Below are 21,555 nucleotides of genomic sequence, written 5' to 3'. Positions count from 1 at the left end.
ACAGGAGGCACCCAACTGTACAAAGGAGGATAAACTTAAGCAGGAGATCACAGGTGGAAGAGAAAATTCTCCCTCAAGTGGAGAGCCCATCTTCCCCTCCCTGCTAACGAGGACAGGAGTACTAGTTAGTATTTGCTGAGTGCTTATTGTGTGTCAGGCTCTATTCTAAAGAACTTTGCCTGTGGAAATCCATGTTACCCTCCCAATAACTCTACACACTATTATTATTTCCATTTTACAGTTTTAAGAACTGAGACACAGAGAGGTTATGGACGGGTGTTTGCACACAAAGGAGCTAGGAAGAAGGGACTTGGAAGTTCGCTGCTGTCATACTACAGGGATGCTGGCCTGGAGGGAAGGACTGACGGGCTGATTGAAGGTCCAGCTGTTCCCCATCCCTCACAAGGCTGAAACTAGAGTGTGGCAGGTGCTGTAGCTGGAGGAGAGTCGGAACGCAGTAGTGAGGACTCTGCCTTGGACACTGGCCAGCCCCAGCCATGTGGGGTCACTAGGGCCGATGGGAAGAGTAGGGCAGGCTGGCCTCTCAGAGGTCTGGGATCCCCAACCTCTGACTGCTGGGAAGCAGTGGCTGGCTCCTCCTCTCCCTTCCTCCCCGACCCAGCAAACCCTCCCTGAATCATAAAGTCAGACCCCAGTCCTGACTCTTTCTCAATCCCCAGGAGCTCAGTTCCTGTGGGCAGCACTTGACGTGCCTGAACCCTCTCTTTCTGCAATTCAAGGGAAAGACGAGATATTGCACAAGGTACCCTGTGTCTGCCCTCTGTCAGGGAAGGCTGGCATGGAGTCCCTCCGGCTGCTCATCCTGGTCGCTGTCACAGGTAGGACCCTGGCCCTCTGCTGCCCATGCAGTGTCTCCTTCCCCTCCTTGAGTATATGGTGGGCGGGTGGGTGGGGAGCACTGGGTTGAACTATAAAGGCAGTCGAAATCCTCAGCATGTCCTGCACCCCTCTTTTCCCCCGACCCCACATTCTTTATGCTCTCCCTCCCTCCCCAGTATGAGAGCCCACAGTCAGACTCTTTGTGCACATGGAAATTAAGGGGCTGGTGGATTCTGGCCACATGGGAATGGAAGGAATTCTGATGGTGGTGTCTCAGGCACGAGCTAGTAGTGGGGGGACATTTTGGGGGGCATGGGTACAGCCCCTAAAATTATGAACCGCTAGCCCCAAAGGAATGGCAGGGTGGGAGGGAAGAAAAGGAGGAGGAAAAAAACTGACAACCAAGCATGTACATCTTTAGGGTGCCTCTTTTGCTGATGTGAAGCTCTTCTTGTCCTCCACCCTGGAAGGGAGGTAAGGGGGCTGAAGATTTCTGTCACTTAGTTGAAGGATTGGCACCCTAGATTCTTCACACAATTACCTCTTTTTACTGGGGGAAGGTGCCTCTTATTCCCGTAGAGCAACAGGCAAACCTGGAGAGAGGAGAGGCTGTCCCAACGGAGCCCTGATCCTGAGGCTTATTAGCTAGGGGTGGAGTGGAGGGAAGCTGAGAGGTTTTATGGAGGCAGAGGGATGGACAGGGTGACAAGTGGAGGGGACACTGTTCTAATAGGTCTCTCTGTTTCCCAAAGGCAGGCCACCTGCTCCCTAATCTAGTCTTCCAAGTTTCTGTCGCCATATGGTTGAAGATGGGGTAAGGGAGGACCAAGAGAGGAGAAGTTGAGGCAGAGGGGTCAGGGTGATTCCTCTGCAGCCTCTGTCCTGGCAATGGACTGTGCCTATCTCCTCTGCCCCAAGAAAGGCCCAAAATAGCAGCCTCGTGTCTCCCCCAAAATAGTTCTGAGATGAGTCTCTCCTGAAAGGGGAACAAAGCCACAGAAATAGGGAAGCCTGGAGCAAAGGGTCAGAAGGAGGAGATACAGAGCCAGTGTCGGCGTGGGCAGCTGCAGAGTAAGCAGGAATGGCCAGGGTGGGGAGGGGATATCCAGCCCTGCTCTCTTGAGGTGGAGAGGGTAGAGGACAGGCCTTGGTCCCATTTGAGAGGGAGAAAGCGTGTGGAATAGAACTGGAGGGAACTTCAAGACCAATGTCTCTAGAAATAGACCCAGAGAGGGTCAGTCACTTCTTTAAAAATGCCCAGCAAGTCCAACGGTGGTAAAGCCAGACCTAGGACCTTGGTGTCACCATGGGCTATGCACCTTCTCCCAACTCACATAAGAACCTGAGCTCCTTAAGGGCACGATTTCTATCTCTTTGTTCATTGCACACAGTGGGCATTCAATAAACATTCGGTAAATGAACAAAGAGTGAAGGAATGTCTCCTCCCCAGAGTTGTCCGGAGCCCACAACACAACAGTGTTCCAGGGTATGGCAGGCCGGTCCCTGCAGGTCTCCTGCCCCTACAACTCCTTGAAGCATTGGGGGAGACGCAAAGCCTGGTGCCGCCAGCTGGAGGCAGGGGGCCCGTGCCAGCGGGTTGTTAGCACCCACCGCTCATGGCTGCTGTCCTTCCTAACGAGGCGGAATGGGAGCACGGCCATCGTGGACGATGCCCTGGGGGGCACACTCACCATCACACTGCGGAATCTTCAAGCTCACGATGCTGGCCTCTACCAGTGCCAGAGTCTCTACGGTGACGAGGCTGACACCCTCAGGAAGGTCCTGGTGGAGGTGCTGGTTGGTGAGTGTGTGGCTGACTGCACCTTTGGCCCACCCTGGCCTGGGACTATGTCTCTGATGTCTGGGAAAACCCACTGTGCGGGTCTCGTCGTCCCACTCAGGGCCACGGTGATGGTTGCGCAGGTTGCTCACTGCACAAGGGGACCGTACTCCAGCCCTGGCACCTCCTCCCAGGCTGTGATCCTTGGGGCAGGTCTGCATTGCTGGCAGGATGGTCCTGGCCTCTAAATTTCACCAGGCACCTAATCAGTTGGTTGTGGTCCTGCCTCCCCAAACAGTTTTATCCTTTTGGCATCCAGTTAGGATGTGAACACCTAAAGCAGTCCTTAAGGAGCAGGAGGAAGTTCATTGACTCCCTTACCCAATTACCCAAAGGACCTGCCAACATAAAGAAAGTGCCAACCTGGTGCAGAAAACAGCCTGAGGAAGGGGCGCTGCTTGTGACCCCGGGTGATGTGTTTGCCCCTCTGGGCCTCCTTCTTTAAATGGAGGTGGTGTTTGTCCTGCTGCCCCCACGGGGCTGCTGAGAGGCACCCATGAGGGGACAGGGTTAAAATTGCCTGGGGGTGTTTGACAGCCTATGCCCCAGCCTCCTGCTGCTGAGCTACCTGGGGTCCTCATTCCAAGCTTGGCCAGCAGCGGGGTCCTCCCCACCCTGAGCTTTGTGCAGGGAAGCCCTCCAGGGAAGCCTTCTGCCTGTGTCTCCAGAGCACTCTGTGTCCCAAAGGAGAACAAATCCGGGGGTAAGAGTCCCCTTCTGACTCTCCCCTTTCCCACCTCCTCCCCCACAACATGGCCCCTTATGGTGGAAATGAGCCATTTGTCTAAGGTCTAAGGTGGGGAGGAGAGGGGAGATGGCTTGCCCCACACCCAAACCCCATGTCCACCACTCTTTTACGTGGTGGAACGAGGGGGAAGGGGGTGAAGGGACACACATTTTCAGCCCTATCAGGGTCTAAGCCTCAGCCAACTCCCAAGGGGGTGGCCGGAAAATAGTATAATCATCATCATCATCACCATCCACAGCTGGTGTGGACAGCTTGACAGTTCACATAGAACTTTCAAATATATCCGTCTACTCACTTGACCTTCCCGAAGACCCTGTGTGATGGGAGGGTGGGAGTTACTAAGCTCCAATGAGATGCTAAGCACCAGAGAGTATGCTCTCACTCAGTCCTGCAAAACTACCAGAAAGAAGGTGTTTCTATTCAGCCTGCTTTACAGGGCAGGAGACTGAGGCTCAGAGAGGCTAATGACCTGATCTGTTCTGGGCCAGCGCTCAGGGGGCCTCACAGCACCCAAACGGGCTCTCCCCCCTGCAGCCAGCTGCCTTGAGGAGGAGGGCTAGAAGCTCACAGGCACTGTCTCCCACAGACCCCCTTGATCACCTGGACGCTGGAGATCTCTGGATCGATGATGAGTCCAAGAGCTTTGAGGATATCCACGTGGAGCCCAGCATCTCCAGGTACAGAGACAGGTCTCTCCTGGGTCTCTGAGCAGATCTCTGCCCTGCAGAGCCAAGGCATGGGATGGAGGCTGAGGTCTCAGAACTAAGGACAAATTCAAAGACAATTAGAGCATGAGAGGACCTGGAGATGATTTTTTTGTCCGAACACCCCTCCCACCAGCCATTGTGTATTGGTATGGCCATGCCAGTTGTTAAAATAATGAAATTCTTTTTTTATACATACCCACTGCTCCAGGACTCCTGAATGGTCAGCACCCCCACCCCCATTCCTCCTCTGGCCGCCCTTGGACATGCCCACAGTTAAGCAACAATGAAAGTTTTAATACAAAGCTGAGACCCCCAGGTACCTGCTCCTTTGGTAGGACCAGAATCAGCTCTGATTGGCTGATGGCTGTGTACTGGTGTTGAAATATTGTTACCATAACTACAGAGTACATGTGTGCACCCTCCCATACTATACCACCATGTACAGGAAGTGTTCAAATGTGCTTAGCAGGTAGAACCTCATTATAGCCTCGCCCAAGCCCACCAAGCCTCATCCCAGGGATGGTGCTGGGTGGGGAGCTATTCTAGGCCTCTGAAAGCTCCCCGTGTCTCCCTGTTCCTTCGCCGGGGGGCAGACTTCAGTGTGCGGGCCACCCCAAGGCCTCCCTCATGTCCTTGTGTCTCCAAGGAGTCTCTCTGAAGAGGAGATCCCCTTTCCACCCACTTCCATCCTTCTCCTCTTGGCCTGCATCTTTCTCAGCAAGTTTCTAGCAGCCAGCGCCCTCTGGGCTGCGGCCTGGCATGGGCAGAAACTGGTGACACGCCCGGCCAGTGAGCTGGACTGCGGCCACGACCCAGGTTACCAGCTCCAGACCCTAACAGGTGAGTATGAAGAGCACAGCGGCGGCTGGGGGTGGACCAGGCGGGGGTGGCGAGATGGGGCTCAGAGGCGCCGTGTGAGCACTCGGTCGGTTGCAGAGCGGAGAGACACATGAGAGAAGAGGACCCCGCATGGGACGAGTCCCAGGAGAGGCCTGCTGGAACGCTCCCAGCCTGCACGCTGGTCCCTCGGCCACCCAGACTCCTGGTTCTGCTTTGGCAGAAGGCCAGCTTGCCCATCCCCTGCTTCCCCTGGGCCTGGGAACAGAGGGGTGTGTGTGTGTGGGGGGGAGAAGAACATTTGCCAACTTCTGGACACTGGACATTAAATACTCTCACAAATAAATCCCAGACTTCATGTTTAATTGGATGGTTTGGGGCTCCGTGAAGACCTCTCTCTTGCTACGGGGCTAGGAGAATGAATTTAGCCGAGGAAGAGATAAAAGGTCTGACCTCTCGGGGCCTTGAGTCTTAGGCTACAGCATCCCCCAATTCTCGCAGGCTCCACGCCGCCCATCTTTGTCTTCTTCTTGCTCCCTTCCCTAGATTTAGTTACTGAATCCTGCCTCCCCCTCTGGAATTTCTCTAGCACCCAGTCTGGCTCCCCTCTCCTCCACTTGCCTCCTGCCCCTCAGGAGGATGATTCTAGGATTATTGCTGCCCACCGGCCTTCTAACTCCCAGCTGACTCATCCACTCGCTGCCCCCGGAGCATTGTTTTCCTCGTGTTACTTCCCCTACAGGTGAACAACCAGGGCTTGGCTTAAACGTGCAGCATACCAGAACCGGGAACTACTGGGCTGAGCCCCTCAGTACACAGAAGGGAAACTGAGGCTCAAAAGGGAACAATGTCACCTCAAGTCTCCAGCAGAGTCTGGAAATCCAAATTTTCCTTGGTGTTCAAGTAGTCCTTCCCTCTAGCTCAATTTTACTCATTTATTCATTTACTTATTTAACAGATACTTTCTGTGCCTTACATCATTCTAGACGCCAGAGACATGACAATGAACAAAACAGACAAAGATTCCTGCCCACAGGAAAGGTTCCTGCAGAACCACGGACTAGTGGGAGGGGAGTGGAGGGGAGACAGACACAATAAATAAGTCAGCAAGATGGTACGTTACAAGATAAAGTGCTGAGGGGATGCTTGGGGGGCTCAGTCGGTTAAGTGTCTGCCTTCAGCTCAGGTCATGATCCCAGGGTCCTAGGATCGAGCCCCGCATTGGGCTCCCTGCTCAGCAAGGAGCCTGCTTCTCTCTCTCCCTCTGCCGCTCCCCCTGCTTGTGCTCTCTCTGACAAATAAATTAAAAAAGAAAAAGAGATAAAGTGCTGAGGAGCAAATGACTAGGCACACTGGGAGTACGAAAGGGTCAGGGGTGATGTCATTCTAGAGGGCATCAGAAGGAACAGCTGGAGAAGCCCTGGGAGGAGGTGAGGAAGTGAACCAGGAGGATATCAGGGACTGAGACCTGGGGCAGAGGGATAGCCAGGGTGGCTCAGGAACCCTATCTCTCCCCCAAACACAACACACCATACAGCCACGAGTGAGAGGAAGGGGATGGAGACTTGCCCAGAGAGGTCTGCAAGAAGAGGAGGAAACGAGGTGGTCCCATCCTTTGCCTTGGCAACGTGGAAGCCCAGGAGCCCATGTGGCCAGGGCTTTGCCCCCTACCATGGGCGTGGGCTCCTGCAGTTTCTGATTGTGTGGAAGGACTCCCAGTGCAGCCCTTGTGTCTAGCTTCACATCTACACATCACTCCCCGGAGCCAGCCCAGCCCTGCCCTGTCCACTCTCCGCAGAGGCTGCTGCACTGACCCTGCCCCCAGCTCCAGGACGCTGGTCCAGGCTGTGTGTCTCGGGTCTTCGGACTCAGTGGCATGTCAAGCTTCCTCATCATGTCTCAGGCCCTCATCTCCTTCCCACAGACCTGAGGCACAGTGTAGCACCCAGGAACAAGCCTGTCCACCTGCCAGCACCAACGCCGACAAGATGGCCGGGGAGGGTCCCCCGTGCATGGTACTGGAGCGTGCTTGTCACTTGCCTGCTCTTAAGAGCTTGGCCTCTTCTTTTTCTTCCTCTGCAACATTTTAGCATCCCCCTCGGGGTTTGGATCACCACTGGGGTCCCCTGCCTTGGACTCGCTGGGGTGCACACTGGACTGAAGGGGGTCAGGTAATTTTAAGTTCCAATTATCAGCTTTGTCTCTTACTCAGGAGCCCGAAACAAGTTCCTTAACCTCTTTTTTTTTTTTTTTAAGATTTTATTTATTTATTTATTTGACAGAGAGAGACATAGTGAAAGAGGGAACACAGCAGGGGGAGTGGGAGAGGGAGAAGCAGGCTCCCCGCTGAGCAGGGAGCTCCATGTGGGGCTTGATCCCAGGATTCTGGGATCATGACCTGAGCTGAAGGCAGATGCGTAATGACTGAGCCACTCAGACGTCCCATCCTTAACCTCTTTGAAACTCACCTATTAAAAATCAAAAAAACCAAACAAATCAATCCTGTTTTGCTGGGGTTTTGTGAGGTTGAAATACCATTAGTGAAAGTCCCAGGCCAGATGTCTGGTGCAGAGCAGGTCCCAGATAAACACTGGCTTCCTACCTCTTCTCTAAGGTGTCACAGTCTGACACCTCCCTGCAGCCTGGTCACCTCTGTCCTTCACACCCAGCAGTGGACCGTATCCATTTTAGATACTTGGTTACATATCGAGGACAGACCTTCTCTTCATGACCCATTAGTGTAATAACTTTCTCATAAGGAAATCAAAGAAACCCTGATGCATATTGGCAGGACAGAGGTAAGCACATTCATGTCACTCACGAGGCTGACCCACCTGTCTGATTTGCCCAAGATTTGCCAGTGTAGCACCAAATCTGATGTTCTGGAGAAGACTCAGAACCCGGGGCAGATGGGACATCGGGTCACCCTCTCACCACTGCCAGCCTCACACACTGTCCAGCTTTCTCAGGCTCCTGTTTCCAGGCCCCATTGGCAGCCCCCTTGCTCCTGAAGGAAGGAGGGAGTCAGAGGGAGAGGGAAAAAGTAGAGAAAGGAAGGGAGAGGAAGGAGGGAAGGTGGTTTCTTTAGTCCTTTTCTAGGTGTGATGTCTAGCTCAGGAGCAGCATGCCCCTTTCAGCCATCCCCACCTTGCTTTCCCTTGTCTCTCTGGACACCACTGTTTCCCCTGGAGTCCCAGGTCAGGAGGTTTATCGTCCACATTCAGCGCAGGGTCCCCAAACCCCAGTTTTGCACAGGGCAATGTGAATGGTGGCCAGATGTTTCCTGTGCCGGCAATGGGCTTGTGTCATGGGAGAGGAACCTCCCAGTATGAGGCTTGGAGTTTATAAATGGCATCGGTCCATCTTCCTCTCTTGGGAGAGAGACACCTTTACTCTGGAAGGTAAACAGATCTTCTCGAGGGAGGGGGCCAGGGTGTTTAAGCAAGTCCCTCTGGAGCTGATACACTCTAACTTTCAAGGCATGTTTGCCATTCGATCACACTGGAACAAAGCTTGATCGGTGCCCAGACCATGAAGATATGTGAAAATATCCATGGAGAATTGTCTCCCGACAGGCTAGTCCATTCATGAAACAAAAATAATATGCTATAAGAAATGTCTGGAGAATAAGAAATCTTGTAAATTGAAAATACTAAGGAAATCAACACAAGACAGTAATAGAAGGGATGGAAGAAAAAGACAAGGGTGTCTTTTCGCAATCAGAACAAAATGGACAAAAAAGTGGAAAACGAGAGAGGAAAGATAGGAAAATGTGATGACTCCATGAGGTTCAATAACCAACTAGTTAAGGAGTTCCAGAGAACAGGGGAAGAGGAAATAGGGCGTCATTATCAAAGGATGGATGTGGTTGCCAGAACTGGAGAACGGGGGTGCATGCTGCCAGGGCACAGTGAACGAAGGCAGGTCCCGTCCAGGGTGCCCGTGGAGGGGGGCCTCCTGGTATGAGGTTGTGCGGTAGGACTGGACAGTCCCCTGAGAGCTCAGGCTCGTTACAGACGGTAGAACCAGAATAACGCTCCACCTTCCTCGTTCACAGCACTGCATCCTCGGATTCTATCTTTGGAAGACCCTGAGGATTCATTTCCCTCGCTCTGTGTTGCTTTCCAGTTATCACAGTCCTCCTCCCACCTCATTCCTTAGCCAGGACCCAGGAGCCCAGGTTCTGCCTGTCCTTGGGCCTTCTCACCCTGCCTTGCCCACCCCTACTGACCCTCATGGTCAAGTTGCCAAGCTCTGAACCAACCAGGCTTCGGAAAGTCACCTTATCCCCACCCATGGAGGGGCCCCCAGCGCCTGCCTCCCACCCCATGGCCACTGAGAGCCCCACGTGACTGTCTGAGGCAGATGTTTCCTGCTCCCTGGGGAATGAATGCTGTGTCAGTGGCCAGGCGAGCCCCAGAGCCAACATCTGCCTGATCCGCCATGGGCCCCAACCTGCTACCGCTGCTGCTCCTGGGACTGGCAGGTAAGGTTAGAAGGAGCTATGCCCTGGGCCCCCATACTGCACTCCAGGCCCAGGAATAACTGGCATTATTGTGGCAGTAGTAACTTTTGTAGGGCCCAGAAGGTGGACTTTTTCATCCCTGTGCCCCTGTGGCAGTGGGTGGACTGGAAAGTTTCCCCAGCTCCTGCCCAGCTTTCCACATCCTTTCCTTCCCTAGGCCAGGGCTCCATGGGCACCTTCCCAGAGGTGCTGCAGGCCCCCGTGGGGGGCTCCATTCTGGTGCAGTGCCACTACCGGCTTCAGGACATCAAGGCTCGGAAGGTGTGGTGCCGCTTCTTGCCAGAGGGGTGCCAGCCCTTGGTGTCCTCCACTGTGGATCGCAGAGCCCCGGGAGGCAGACGCATGTTTCTCACCGACCTGGGGGGCGGCCTGCTCCAGGTGGAGATGATTACCCTGCGGGAGGAGGATGCGGGCGAGTATGGCTGCGTGGTGGAGGGGGCCGCAGGGCCCCAGACGGTGCACAGAGTTGCTCTGGACGTGCTCCCTCCAGGTGAGTTATCCTAGGCTGGCCATTGCCCTTCCCCGCCTCCACCTGCACCTCTTGGGGGATGGGGGCCCTTAGCAGGGGAGGAATTGGGAGGAGATATTTTTGACTGCTCCCCAGGGACCGGAAACCAAACTGGGTGAGCAGTCTGAGATAAAACAGCCAGACAGTGGGTCCCTCCCCCGTCTCACGCCAGCGGGTTTCTCCATTGGAAGGCACATCCTCCTTCCTCACCCATGGCCTTGGCCTCCTCATTCAGCATTTTCAACATACTTAATGCTATTTTTTTTCTCTAAGAAATGTTTTAAAGAAAGTATTAATTTGGGCATACCAACCTGGAATTCATTTTTTAAATCTTCCTGTTTATTACTCCTGTTATAATGGGTTTGATGGCTTCAAATTATTTTATGTCTTCACTTAGCATATAGTATGTGCCTCACCTTTAAGCAGGGTGCATTCGGTGCCTGAATTACTCCCAGCTCATTTTGTTTTAAAAATGAGGAAAATGTCACTAATAGATATCAGTATTGTCAACCCTATTTTGAGTCTAGAAAGTACTTTCTTTTGATAGGCTGCAGTTTTCTCTGACAGGCTACAACTTTCTAATGTCTAAGCATTTATTAAAAGACAATTTTAAAGTAGAAGAAGAAATTTTCGTGAAAAGTTGGATGTTGTAAGAAAAAAAAATATTCTGGAGGGAAAATGGCCAGCTGCCTGCAGAAGTGGAGACTGTTACAATCTTTCTCTTACGGATGATAAAAGTCTTTCATTTTTAGGTCCTCCTTTCTCATGTAATTTGTGCCCAACCCCCAAGTCATGAAATGAAGAAAGGCATCTTTCCTTTTCTTGGTTTTCCCCCCATTTGCTAATTATTAGTGTAGACTAAGTTGTCATTAGAATCCCTCTCATCTCTGGTCCATGATTGTTATTTCATATTGTAAATATGTTCCTGGTGGTCTTTGTCATCCTCTGTCCTCCTCCTTCCTGGACACTCTAATAGCTCCAACTTGTAGGATGGGATGGGGCAGGTGCTGGGGCCCCAACAGTGTAGAGGATGGATGCTCAGGCCAGCCAGAGGAGCGTGGCTTTCAAGGAGGGTGTGGGTGGCTTAGTAGGCATCAGGAGGGCAGGACACATGCAGCAAGATGGGAAACACAGCCTCTCCAGATCCTGGTTTGGCTTGAGGTGGGAGATAGGAATCATGAGCCACTGGGAATAAGACCCCTATCCTGAGGGTCTAGAAGGATTGGCCAGGTTCCCAAGACAAATCCTCAGGCCCAGAGAAATTAACCCTGAGCCCCATAGCCAGAAGTTGAGTGTGTTGTAAGGACAATAGAAGCCTTGTCACAAAACCAAGACTTGGGGGCGCCTGGGTGGCTCAGTGGTTTAAGCCTCTGCCTTCAGCTTAGGTCATGATCTTAGGGTCCTGGGATCGAGCCCCACGTCTGGCTCTCTGCTCAGCGGGGAGCCTGCTTCCCCCTCTCTCTGCCTGCTTCTCTGCCTACTTGTGATCTCTCTCTCTGTGAAATAAATAAATAAAATCTTTAAAAAAGAAAACAAACAAACAAACAAAAAAACAAGACTTGGGCTCTGAGCAAGGCTCCCAGCAAGGGTCTTCTGGCTTTGTGTCATGTTAGTGTTGATGCTAGAATTCCTTAGATCCTGAGGGCAGAGCTTTGGATGGGGCTCATCCAGCCTGCAGGGGTGTCCCATGGCTGCAGGTATATGGAGAGGTCTAGCAGGCTGTGCTGAGGCCCCTTTAGAGACCAACTGATGAGCACCAGGAGCAAGGTTGCCACTGAGGACAAGAGTGGAGAACTATTCTGGGGTGGGGTAGGGAGGCAGGCATAGATTACCCAATGGCTAATTCTGCATAGTCTGAGCAGCCGGATAGGCCAGGGGTCTGGAGGAGCAAGTGAAGAAGGAAGGCAGGGGCAAGGGTTGGGATCTGGTGGTGGAGGGGAAAGTGGGTCTGGTCACAAACAGGTAAAGACAGAAAGAGACCATCCCTGATCTCCAGAATTAGGCCCCTAAGGAATATGTCAAGTCCCATTTGTGTTACTTACTTGGGATCTCTCCTTCCTCAGCCCCACTCCCCCAGTCCCTCAGATCTCAACAGGCCTGTACCCTGCCCTCCATGGTTATATGCTCATTAATATTTCCTTCTGACTCAGCTCCTCGACTGAAAGAGAAGGAGACCTATAAGGCTGGGACTCTGGCTGACGGCCCGTCCTCAGACACTGTGGGCAGTGCCAGCCCTGTGGAACCCACCCAGGATGAGAAGAGGTACAGATAAGAGCTGTATTCAGTGGCTGGGAAAAGGGTGGTGGTAGGAAGGGGAGTGATAGATTGTTCAGAGCCCCAGGCTAACTCAAGGGGAAACCTCATGGTTCCTTCCACCCCTGGGGAACTTCTGATCAGACAGGAAGTCAGGCAGACCTGCCTGTGTATCCCAGTTCAGCAATGACCCCTTTAACCTGGTGGTCTCTGGCCAGGATAGCCTGATAATGTGTTTCTCTTCTGCCCTGCTTGAGTCTGTCCTCCTCATTCCAACCCCCAGTTCCTCTTCTTGCAACCATGGCTCACCAAGAACAGCACCCTTCTCCACTGCTCTGGTGTTCCTGGTGAGCAGCTTCCTGCCAGGTTCAGTCCTGAGCTCGCCTATCCCTTTATGTTCTTCAGCATCCCCTTGATCTGGGGCGCTGTGCTCCTGCTGAGCCTGCTGGTGGCAGCAGTGGTGCTGTTTGCTGTGATGGCCAAGAGGAAAGGTAGGTAGCCATCCACCAGCGGACCCCAGCACAGCCCCGCTGGTAGTGTACCAGCTAGTCTTATAGACGATGTCAGACTCTAGGTCTGTGTCCCCTGTAGATGGGCTTGTCTGAGCTTTAGTAAGGCCCACAGGTCCTAGAATTTCCTAGATGAGGGGTGGACAGGAAGGAGGAGATTCAGTGGGAGCTGTCCTGGTGACAGAGAGGAATTGGACAGAGTGGGCAGTGGGATAAACAGGTGACTAGAGGAGGTGAGAGAAGGGTTTTAGGAGAAAGGCTGAGTGTTGAGGCAGGATGAAGGGAGCTGGAAGCAGTCAGTGGGTGGGGAGGCACCTGGCAGGCTGCAGCAGAACTGGGGAGGCAGTGGGGAAAGATATGCTGGTAGGAGTGAGATGAAGGGTCTGGACGAGGAAAGAGCCTTCAGGGACTTCTGAAGGGAGGGAGAAGATGGGCTCTGAGCCAGGATGGGAAACAGACTATGGTGCCATCCTCTGTCTTCCCAGGGAACAGGCTTGGTGTCCGTGGCCAACCTCAGAGCAGCGGAGTTCGGGGCATGGTAAGAGGCCTCTGCAGGCCCTCAGCCAAATTCCTCTTCCATCTGCCCAGTTCATTGAGAGGTCCCAGGATGGGGGGTGGCGGTGGAGAAAGACTGACACCCAGTCAGGGCCCATATCCTCTTCCTAAATGGTGTAAACTTTGTACCAGTTGTCTTCCACCTTCCTGCCTTGGTATTTCACCCTCCCCAATTTGGGAAGAAAGGCCTTGAAAATCTTCGAAGGGAATCCCTCTTACCCACCAACATACTCAGGATTTGAGAGACAGATCCAGTGTGATCCTGGGCTTCCCCCACAAAGGGAACTGGGGCAGAAGGAGGCATTTTCTCACTTGCCTGCTTTTGTTACAGGCCTCCTCCTCTGTGGCCCACCACATCAGTAACTCTGGACTGGGACTTGATTTGCCATCGGACGTTCCATATGCTAGGCTCGACTCACCACCTTCCTTTGACGATACCACCTATAGTGTACCTCTTGATCCCCCATCAGAGAAATCCCCACCCCCAGCCCAATCCTCATCTCCCCCTCTGCCTCCTAAGGTACTAATGTGCTCCAAGCCTGTGACATATGCCACAGTCATCTTCCCTGGAAGGGACAAGGGTGGAGGGGCCTCCTGTGAGCCAGCCCAGGATCCACCGAACAGCCAAACGCCACCCAGCTAAGCTGTTCATCCTCCTGCACACTCATGGAGAGCATCCCCAGAACTCTGTGCATCCATCCAGCCAGCACATGCCCTCAACCCTTAGGATATCAGAGTAGCTAGGGACTTTAGATTCTAACCTAATATCTTGACTTTTCTGACCTGGAAAGTGAGACTTAAATGTGACTGAGGTGTCTTGGGAATTCCCCATGCTGGTTCCTCTGCCATTATAATACTGAGTTAAATAAACTCTGAATGGTAATATATGAGCTCTTGATGTTTAAGGGGGAGGAAAGGGCCTGAGTTTGACTACTCCTATGGCCTGGGAACTGAAGATTCTGGTCCAGAGTTTGTGCTGCATGATCTCCTGCCTGTTCTGTCAGTAGGGACAAGGTTTCATTCTCTGGTCAGAATACTATGATGGAGTTTGATTCAAGGGACACTAAGAAGCCTTCTTCAGAAGTATTTCCTGCCTTTTTCATGGTACCTAAATTATAGATCCATTGGCTTGAGTCTAGAGACCTCTTTTGCCTTCTGCTCTGCACCTTGTAAATAGGCGGCATCTTCCGATGTGACAACACATGGGAGGAATGGGATAATATGAGTGAAAGGAGACTCAGGACAGTTGGGGTGAGAGAGATGGAGCTGAAAAGAAATAGGAGTGAAGTTAAGGGAACATACTGAGGGTTGGTGGAGGGTAGGTGAGTGGGTGGATTGGGTAACTGGATGACGGGCATTAAGGAGGGCACTTGAACTAATTTGGATGTTACATGCAACAAATGAATCACTAAATTCTATCCTTGAAATTAATAATACATTATATGTTAACTACACTGAATTTAAATAAAAAATAAATAAAACAGGAGTAAGATCAGAAACTGAAGTAAATCCCAAGCCTATCCCTTGGCAGGACCAAGGATTTTCAAGCACCAGGAGATAAAAGACCTCTGCAGACATCTTTTATCAGAGCTAGTTCTCAACTGGGTGGACATCTGGTAGCACTGTACTCTTTGGCCTGAAATCCAGAGCCTGGAAAGAGCCCAGTGGAGAAAAGGCATGGCATGGGAAGAAGGGGAATGAATGGTAAAGGTGTTGTCATTGTCAATTGTAAATGAAAGCTAGTCCAGGCTGGGGGTGGAAGGGCCTTTAAGATGTCTGCCAGGATTTCTTATGAAACTGTTCAATTTGAAACTATTGGCCCATATTGAGATGACAGACAAATGGAGAGAAGGGGGTGCTCGGGAAATTATTTTTCTTACAGTCATGGAGAGCTAGGCCTAAAGTGTTCTTCATCATCTGGAGAGGCCCTGAGTTTGGTCTAGGTACCCGAGAAAGGACAGGCAGAGCATGTACCCTGGGCTCCAGCTGGGTAGGCCTAGTGATGCTATTTTCAGGGAGCTCTGGCAGGATGTTCTGAGCTTCCCCTGATAGAGTCTCAGCCTGTGACAAAACACAAATTTACTTCTGTCCCTTGTGGAGGTGGCAGCTGCCCACCAATCAACTAAGCCCTTATTTTCCCTGGCTAAGATAACTGGGGACTTCCCTGCTGGGGAAGAGAGGCAATGAGGGTAGGGAAGGATAAAATTTTAAAAGAACCCGTCTGGGAAAAAGTTACTCTGGTCTGAATGTAGTTTGAACTTTTTAGATCCTGACAGAAGTAAAAGCATATTTAACAACACAAAGGAAAATACTAAGATCAACTGGCTGGTGGAGAAGAGAGAAGGAGGAAAGGGAAATATATTAATTCCATCAATGCTCATGGTAGAAGTCTATGAATACCAAACAGAATCTCTCAGTTATAACTGTAACTTCTGAGGTGAAAATACAGATCTTCTAAATTTTATCATAAGCAACATAGGAAAACAAAGCAAAGAAAATGCAGGTGACATGACAAGGCCATTGCTTCATATCAGAACCTTTGGAATGCAGCTAAAGAAGTTCTCAGAGGGGCGCCTGGGTGGCTCAGTGGATTAAAGCCTCTACCTTCGGCCCAGGTCATGATCTCAGGGTCCTGGGATCGAGCCCCGCATTGGGCTCTCTGCTCAGCAGGGAGCCTGCTTCCTCCTCTCTCTCTCTGCCTGCCTCTCTGCTACTTGTGATCTCTGTCTGTCAAATGAATAAATAAAATCTTTAAAAAAAAAAAAAGAAGTTCTCAGAGGAAAAGTCACACCCTCAACAAGAATTAAGCATCTTACTCAAATTGCTAGTTCATTTTAAAGGAGGAAAATTGTATAATACATAAATAAAAGAGCTTATTCTTTGAAATGAAATGAAATAAAAGAGAGAGTGTTAGCTAACTTACTCAAATAAATAACAAGGGGAAAATCATCACAGATATAAAGACAATGAAAAAAATTAGAGTATTTTGTGTTCGTGGTGTGCTTCGGGTGGGGATAATGAATGTAGAGAAGGCTGAAATAAGTTTTTGGGGTGACTGAAATGTCTTCTATCATGATTGTGGTAGTGGTTATGTGGGTGTATATGTTTGTCAAAACCCATCATTAAAATAGGTGCACTTTCTTATATGTAAATTACATTTTGATAAAGTTGATTTTTAAAAAATATTTAAAAGACCATGGGGGAATAGTTAAAATAATCTTAGAGAGGAAAATGTCCTTTAAATTATTATACAATACTCAGAAGCCATAAAAGAATTCATTGATACATTAAAACTGACACATTAAAGTAAGAAAAGACTGATATCTTTTTCTCCACTACAAAAGCACAATAAAGATAAAACACAAAATGAGGAAAAGTTCTGCAACTCATACAAAGGCAGAGACCTCATTTCTCTAACTCCTACAAATCAATTAGAAAACAAATACTTAACAGGATATATACATATAGCTCACAAAATAGGAGATATAAACATAGTAAAGATGTTTAACTTAATCTAAGGGAAATGCAAATTAAAAGTACATTGAGAATGATTTAAAAGAAAATATTTGAAGAACTCAGAAAATACCTTTTTTCCCCAAATTTTTATTTAAATTCTACTTAGTTAATATATAGTGTAATACTGGCTTCAGGAGTAGAATTTAGTGATTCATCACTTACATATAACACATGGTGCTCATCATAACAAGTGTTTAAACATAACAACTCCTTAAAGTCTCTCTTCCAGGGGTGCCTGGATAGCTAGGTTGGTTAAGCATCTCATTCTTGATTTCAGCTCAGGTCGTGATTTCAGGGTTCTGAGATTGAGCCCTGCATTGGGCTCTGCTGAGCATGGAACCTGCTTAGGATTCTCTTTCCCCCCCCCCTCTCTGCCCCTACCCTCCTTCTGCTTGCTTTCTTTCTCTATAAAAAAATTCTCTGTTCCATAAAAGCAACAAGAAAACTGGCAAAAATAGCCAGAATCAACTTTTTTAGAACTCTGGAAACCAATGACTTGCATCAACCCAAAGAATCTTTACTTAAGAAAACTGGCTTTCCCTCCCTTGTAGCTCATTTAAAGCACATAAAGCAGTATTCATAAAGTAGCATTTACATATCTGTGTTGACAGGCACACGATTTATTAAGATATAACTTCTATGACATTTATAATATGAAAGAGTGGGGAGGGAATGGAGCTATACAGGATCAAAGTTTTTGTATATTGTTGAAATTTAGCTGGTATAAATAAGAACTGGACTGTTTTAAATTAAAATGTTAATTGTAATCCCTATAGCAAGGAAAAAAACCCTCACAAATATAGTAAAAGAAATGACAAGGGAATTAAAATTAAATTTAAATTGTGTATTTAATATAATGAAAGACAGTGGAGAAAGAGAAGGAAACAAGACATCAGACAGGTAGAAAACAAATAATAAGATGGCAGACATAAATCCTATCTTATCAGTAATTACTCTGAATGTAAATAAACATTCCAATTAAAAGGCAGAGATGGGCAGAATGTATTAAAAAAACTCACGATCCAACTACATGCTTCCTATAAGAGACAGACTTTAGAATCGAAAACACAAGTAGGTTCCAAGTAATAGGATGGAAAAACATGTATCACGCAAACTAACTAAAGAGAGGTGGTGTGGTTATATGAATTAAGACAAAAGGACATTTTATAATGGTAAAAGAGTAAATCCATCAAGAAGATTTAAAAATTATAAATATATATGTACCTACCAACAGCATTTCAAAATACATTAAGCAAAACTGACAGAACTGAAGGGAGAAATAGACAAATAGTAGTAACTGTAGACTTCAACATCCCACTTTCAGTAATAGGCAGAACAAGGCAGATAGGTGGAAGATCAGCAAGGAAATAGTAGACATGAACAGCAGTGTAAAAACTAACTAGACTTAATAGACATCTGTAGAACACTCCACTAAACAACAGCAAAATGCAATACACTTTCTTCTCAAGTACACATGTAACATTCTCCAGGGTAGACTACATATCTGACCATAAACATGTTCTCAATAAATTTAAAAGGACTGAAATCATACAAAGTATGCTTTCTGACTGTAAGGGAATGAAATTAGAAATAACAAATAAATTTTGGAAACTAACAAATATGTGGAAATTAAACAACACACTTCTAAATAACAAGCGGGTCAAAGAAGAAACCACAAGAGAAATTATAAATACTTTGAGAGGAATGAATTCAAAAATATAACACAGCAAAACTTAGGGGACTCAGCAAAGTCTGTGCTTAGAGAGAAATCTATAGCTGTAAACAGTTTATATTAAAAAAAAAATAAAGATCTCAAATCAACAACCTAACTTTCCACCTGAAGAAACTAGAAACAGAAGAGCAGACTAAACCCAAAGCAAGTGGAAGGAAGGAAATAACAGATTGGAACAGAAATGAATGAAATAGAGAACACATAAAGGGGAAAAAATCAGCAAAACCAAGCATTGGTTCTTTGAAAAGATCAACAAAATTGACAAATCTTAGCTAAGGTTACTTCCTTTGCCAAAAGAACAAAGAGAAGACCCGTAATACTAAATGAGGAATTAAAGTAGAGGGAGCACTACGGACTTTATGAGACTAGACAGATTATAAGGAAAATTGTGGACAATCGTGTTTCATCAAAATAGATAACCTAGATGAAATGGACAAATTCCTAGAAAGACACAAACTACTGAAACTGACTCAAAATTACATAGAAAATCTCAATAGATGTATAACAATTAAAGAGGTTTAATTAATAATCACAAAACTTACCAGACAGAGAAGCCCAGGCCCAGATGATTTCACTGGTGAATTCTACCAAACATTAAAAGAGTTTTAAAACCAATCCTTCACAAGCCCTTCCAAAAAATAGAAGAGGCAGGCCCTCATTCTATGAGGACAATTTTACCTTGATTCAAAAACCAGACAAAGAGATAACAAGAGAACTACTGATTAACATCTCTTATGAATACAGATGCAAAAATCCTCAACAAAATACTAGCGAATAGGCTCTAGCAATAAATAGAAAGCATTATATGCCAAGACAAAGTGGGATTTATCCCCGGAATGCAAGATTGGTTCTACACATGAAAATCACTAAGACATACCATATTAATAGAAAAAAGGACCAAAACCACATGATCCTTTCAATAGAGAATAGAAAAAGCATTTGGCAAAATCCAGTACCTTATCATGATACAAATGCTCAACAAGCTAGGAAGAGCTGGGAATTTCCTCAACCTGACAGAGGGCATCTACAAAAAACTCACAGGTAACATCATACCTAAAGGTGTAAAACTAAAAGCTTTGTCCCTAGGACTGAGAACAAGACAAAGATGTCCACTTTTGCCACTTTCATTCAATACTACAGGTTCTTGAGAGTGTAATTAGGCAAGAAAAAGAAACAAGAATCATCCAGATTGGAAAGGGAAAAGTAAAACTATTTCTATTTGCAGATGACATGATCTTGAATATACAAAATCCTAAGGAATCCACAAAAAACAAACAAACAAACAAACAAACACAAAACCCCAGAGCTAATAAATGAGTTTAGCAGTTCCAGAATACAAAATCAATATACAAAAATCAGTTCTATTTCTATGAACTAGCAGTGAACAACTCAAAAATGAAATTAAGAAAACAACTCCATTACAACAGAATAAGGATAATAAAATATTTAGGTGCAAATTTAACAAAAAAATTCAAGACCTGTGCACTGAAAACTTATTATAAAACATTGAAAGAAATTTAAAAAGACCTAAATATGTCTGATCCATTTTCATGGATCAGAAAACTTAATATTATTAAGATAGCAATTCTTCCTCAATTTACTTACAGATTCAACTCAATCCTTGTCAAAAATACAGCTGCACTTTTTGTAGAAATTGACAAGCTGATCCTAAAAGTCATATAGAAATGCAAAGGTCCCTGAATAGCTAAAACAATCTTGAAAAAGAATAATAAAATTAGAGGACTCATATTCCTGATTTTAGAAGTTACTATAACACTACAACAATCAAGATGGTGTGTACTGGCATAAGGACAGACACATAGAACAATGGGACAGAACTGAGAGTTCAGAAGTAGACCCAAACATCTAACAAAATCATACATCAAAAAGAGTATCATTTAAGTGGGGGAAAAGAATAGTCTTTTTAACAAATAGTGTTGAGACAAGTAGATATCCACATGCAAAGAATGAATCTGGAAACCTACCTCATACTATATGCAAAAATTAACTCGAAATGAATCAAAGATCTAAAAGAGCTAAAACCATGTAAAACCTAGGGAAAAAAACCAGAAGCATAAACCTTTGCGATTTCTAAGATATAACACTTAAAGTGCAAGCAACCAAAAAACAAAACCCAGACAAATTGTACTTCATGAAAATGTAACACTTTTGTGCTGCAAAATGATACTGTCATGAAAGTGGAAAGACAATTCACAGAATGAGAGTAAATATGTGTAAATCAAATCTGATAAGGGTCTAGTATCAGAATATATTTTTTAAAACTCCACAATAAAAATACATGCAACCCCATAAAAAATGGGCAGAAGATTCCAATAGACATTTCTCCAAGAAGACTGACAAGTGGTCAATAAGCTCATAAAAATGTTCAACATCATTAGTCATAAAGGAAATGCAAATCACCACCACAATGAGATACCATTTCATACTCACTAGAATGCCTATATCAAAAAAAGAAGCAGGGATGCCTGGGTGGCTCAGTTGAGCATTCTCCTGGTTTCAGCTCAGGTCATGATCTCAGGGTCATAAGATCAAGTTCTGCATTGGGGTCCAGTATCAGTGTGGAGTCTGCCTGAGATTTTCTCTCTCCCTTTGCCTCTGCCCCTCAACCTGCTTATGCTCTCTCTCTCTCTTTCTCAAAATATATAAATAAGATCTTTAAAAAAGAGAATAACAAGTGCTGGTGAGGTGAGGATGTGGAAAACAGTTTGACAGTTCCTTAAAAAGTTAAACATAGAGTTTCTATATAATTCAAATTCCATTCCTAGGCATATACCCAAGAGAACTGAAAATATATGTTCATACAAGAGCTGGCACACAAATGTTTATAGCAGTATTATTCATAATAGTCAAATGGAGGAAACAACCCACGTATCCATAAGCTGGTATGAATGGATAAATGATGTGTGGTATATCCATACAATGGAATGTTATCCAACCATAAAAAGGAATGCTACAATGCAGATA

At 47.1% G+C, this 21,555-nt stretch overlaps 2 protein-coding genes across 2 annotated transcripts; both read left to right on the top strand.

Moving 5' to 3' along the window:
- Positions 1 to 2,296: 2,296 nt before the first annotated feature.
- On the top strand, positions 2,297 to 5,311 carry TREM2 (triggering receptor expressed on myeloid cells 2). Its single transcript, XM_080806675.1, has 4 exons — positions 2,297 to 2,641; positions 4,015 to 4,105; positions 4,782 to 4,975; positions 5,072 to 5,311. The coding sequence occupies exons 1-4, from the start codon at positions 2,329 to 2,331 to the stop codon at positions 5,086 to 5,088; spliced, it is 615 nt and encodes a 204-aa protein (XP_080662801.1). The 5' UTR covers positions 2,297 to 2,328; the 3' UTR covers positions 5,089 to 5,311.
- Positions 5,312 to 9,415: 4,104 nt separating this feature from the next.
- TREML1 (triggering receptor expressed on myeloid cells like 1) lies at positions 9,416 to 13,965 on the top strand (the record flags this gene model as incomplete). The annotated part of the gene is made up of 6 exons (XM_080805909.1): positions 9,416 to 9,458; positions 9,655 to 9,987; positions 12,156 to 12,267; positions 12,664 to 12,749; positions 13,253 to 13,305; positions 13,654 to 13,965. The coding sequence occupies 6 exons, from the start codon at positions 9,416 to 9,418 to the stop codon at positions 13,963 to 13,965; spliced, it is 939 nt and encodes a 312-aa protein (XP_080662035.1).
- Positions 13,966 to 21,555: the final 7,590 nt, after the last annotated feature.

The sequence above is a fragment of the Martes martes genome (genome assembly GCF_963455335.1).
Source record: "Martes martes genome assembly, chromosome: 6".
Taxonomy (NCBI): domain Eukaryota; kingdom Metazoa; phylum Chordata; class Mammalia; order Carnivora; family Mustelidae; genus Martes; species Martes martes.
This window is presented reverse-complemented; position numbering and strand designations above follow the sequence as displayed.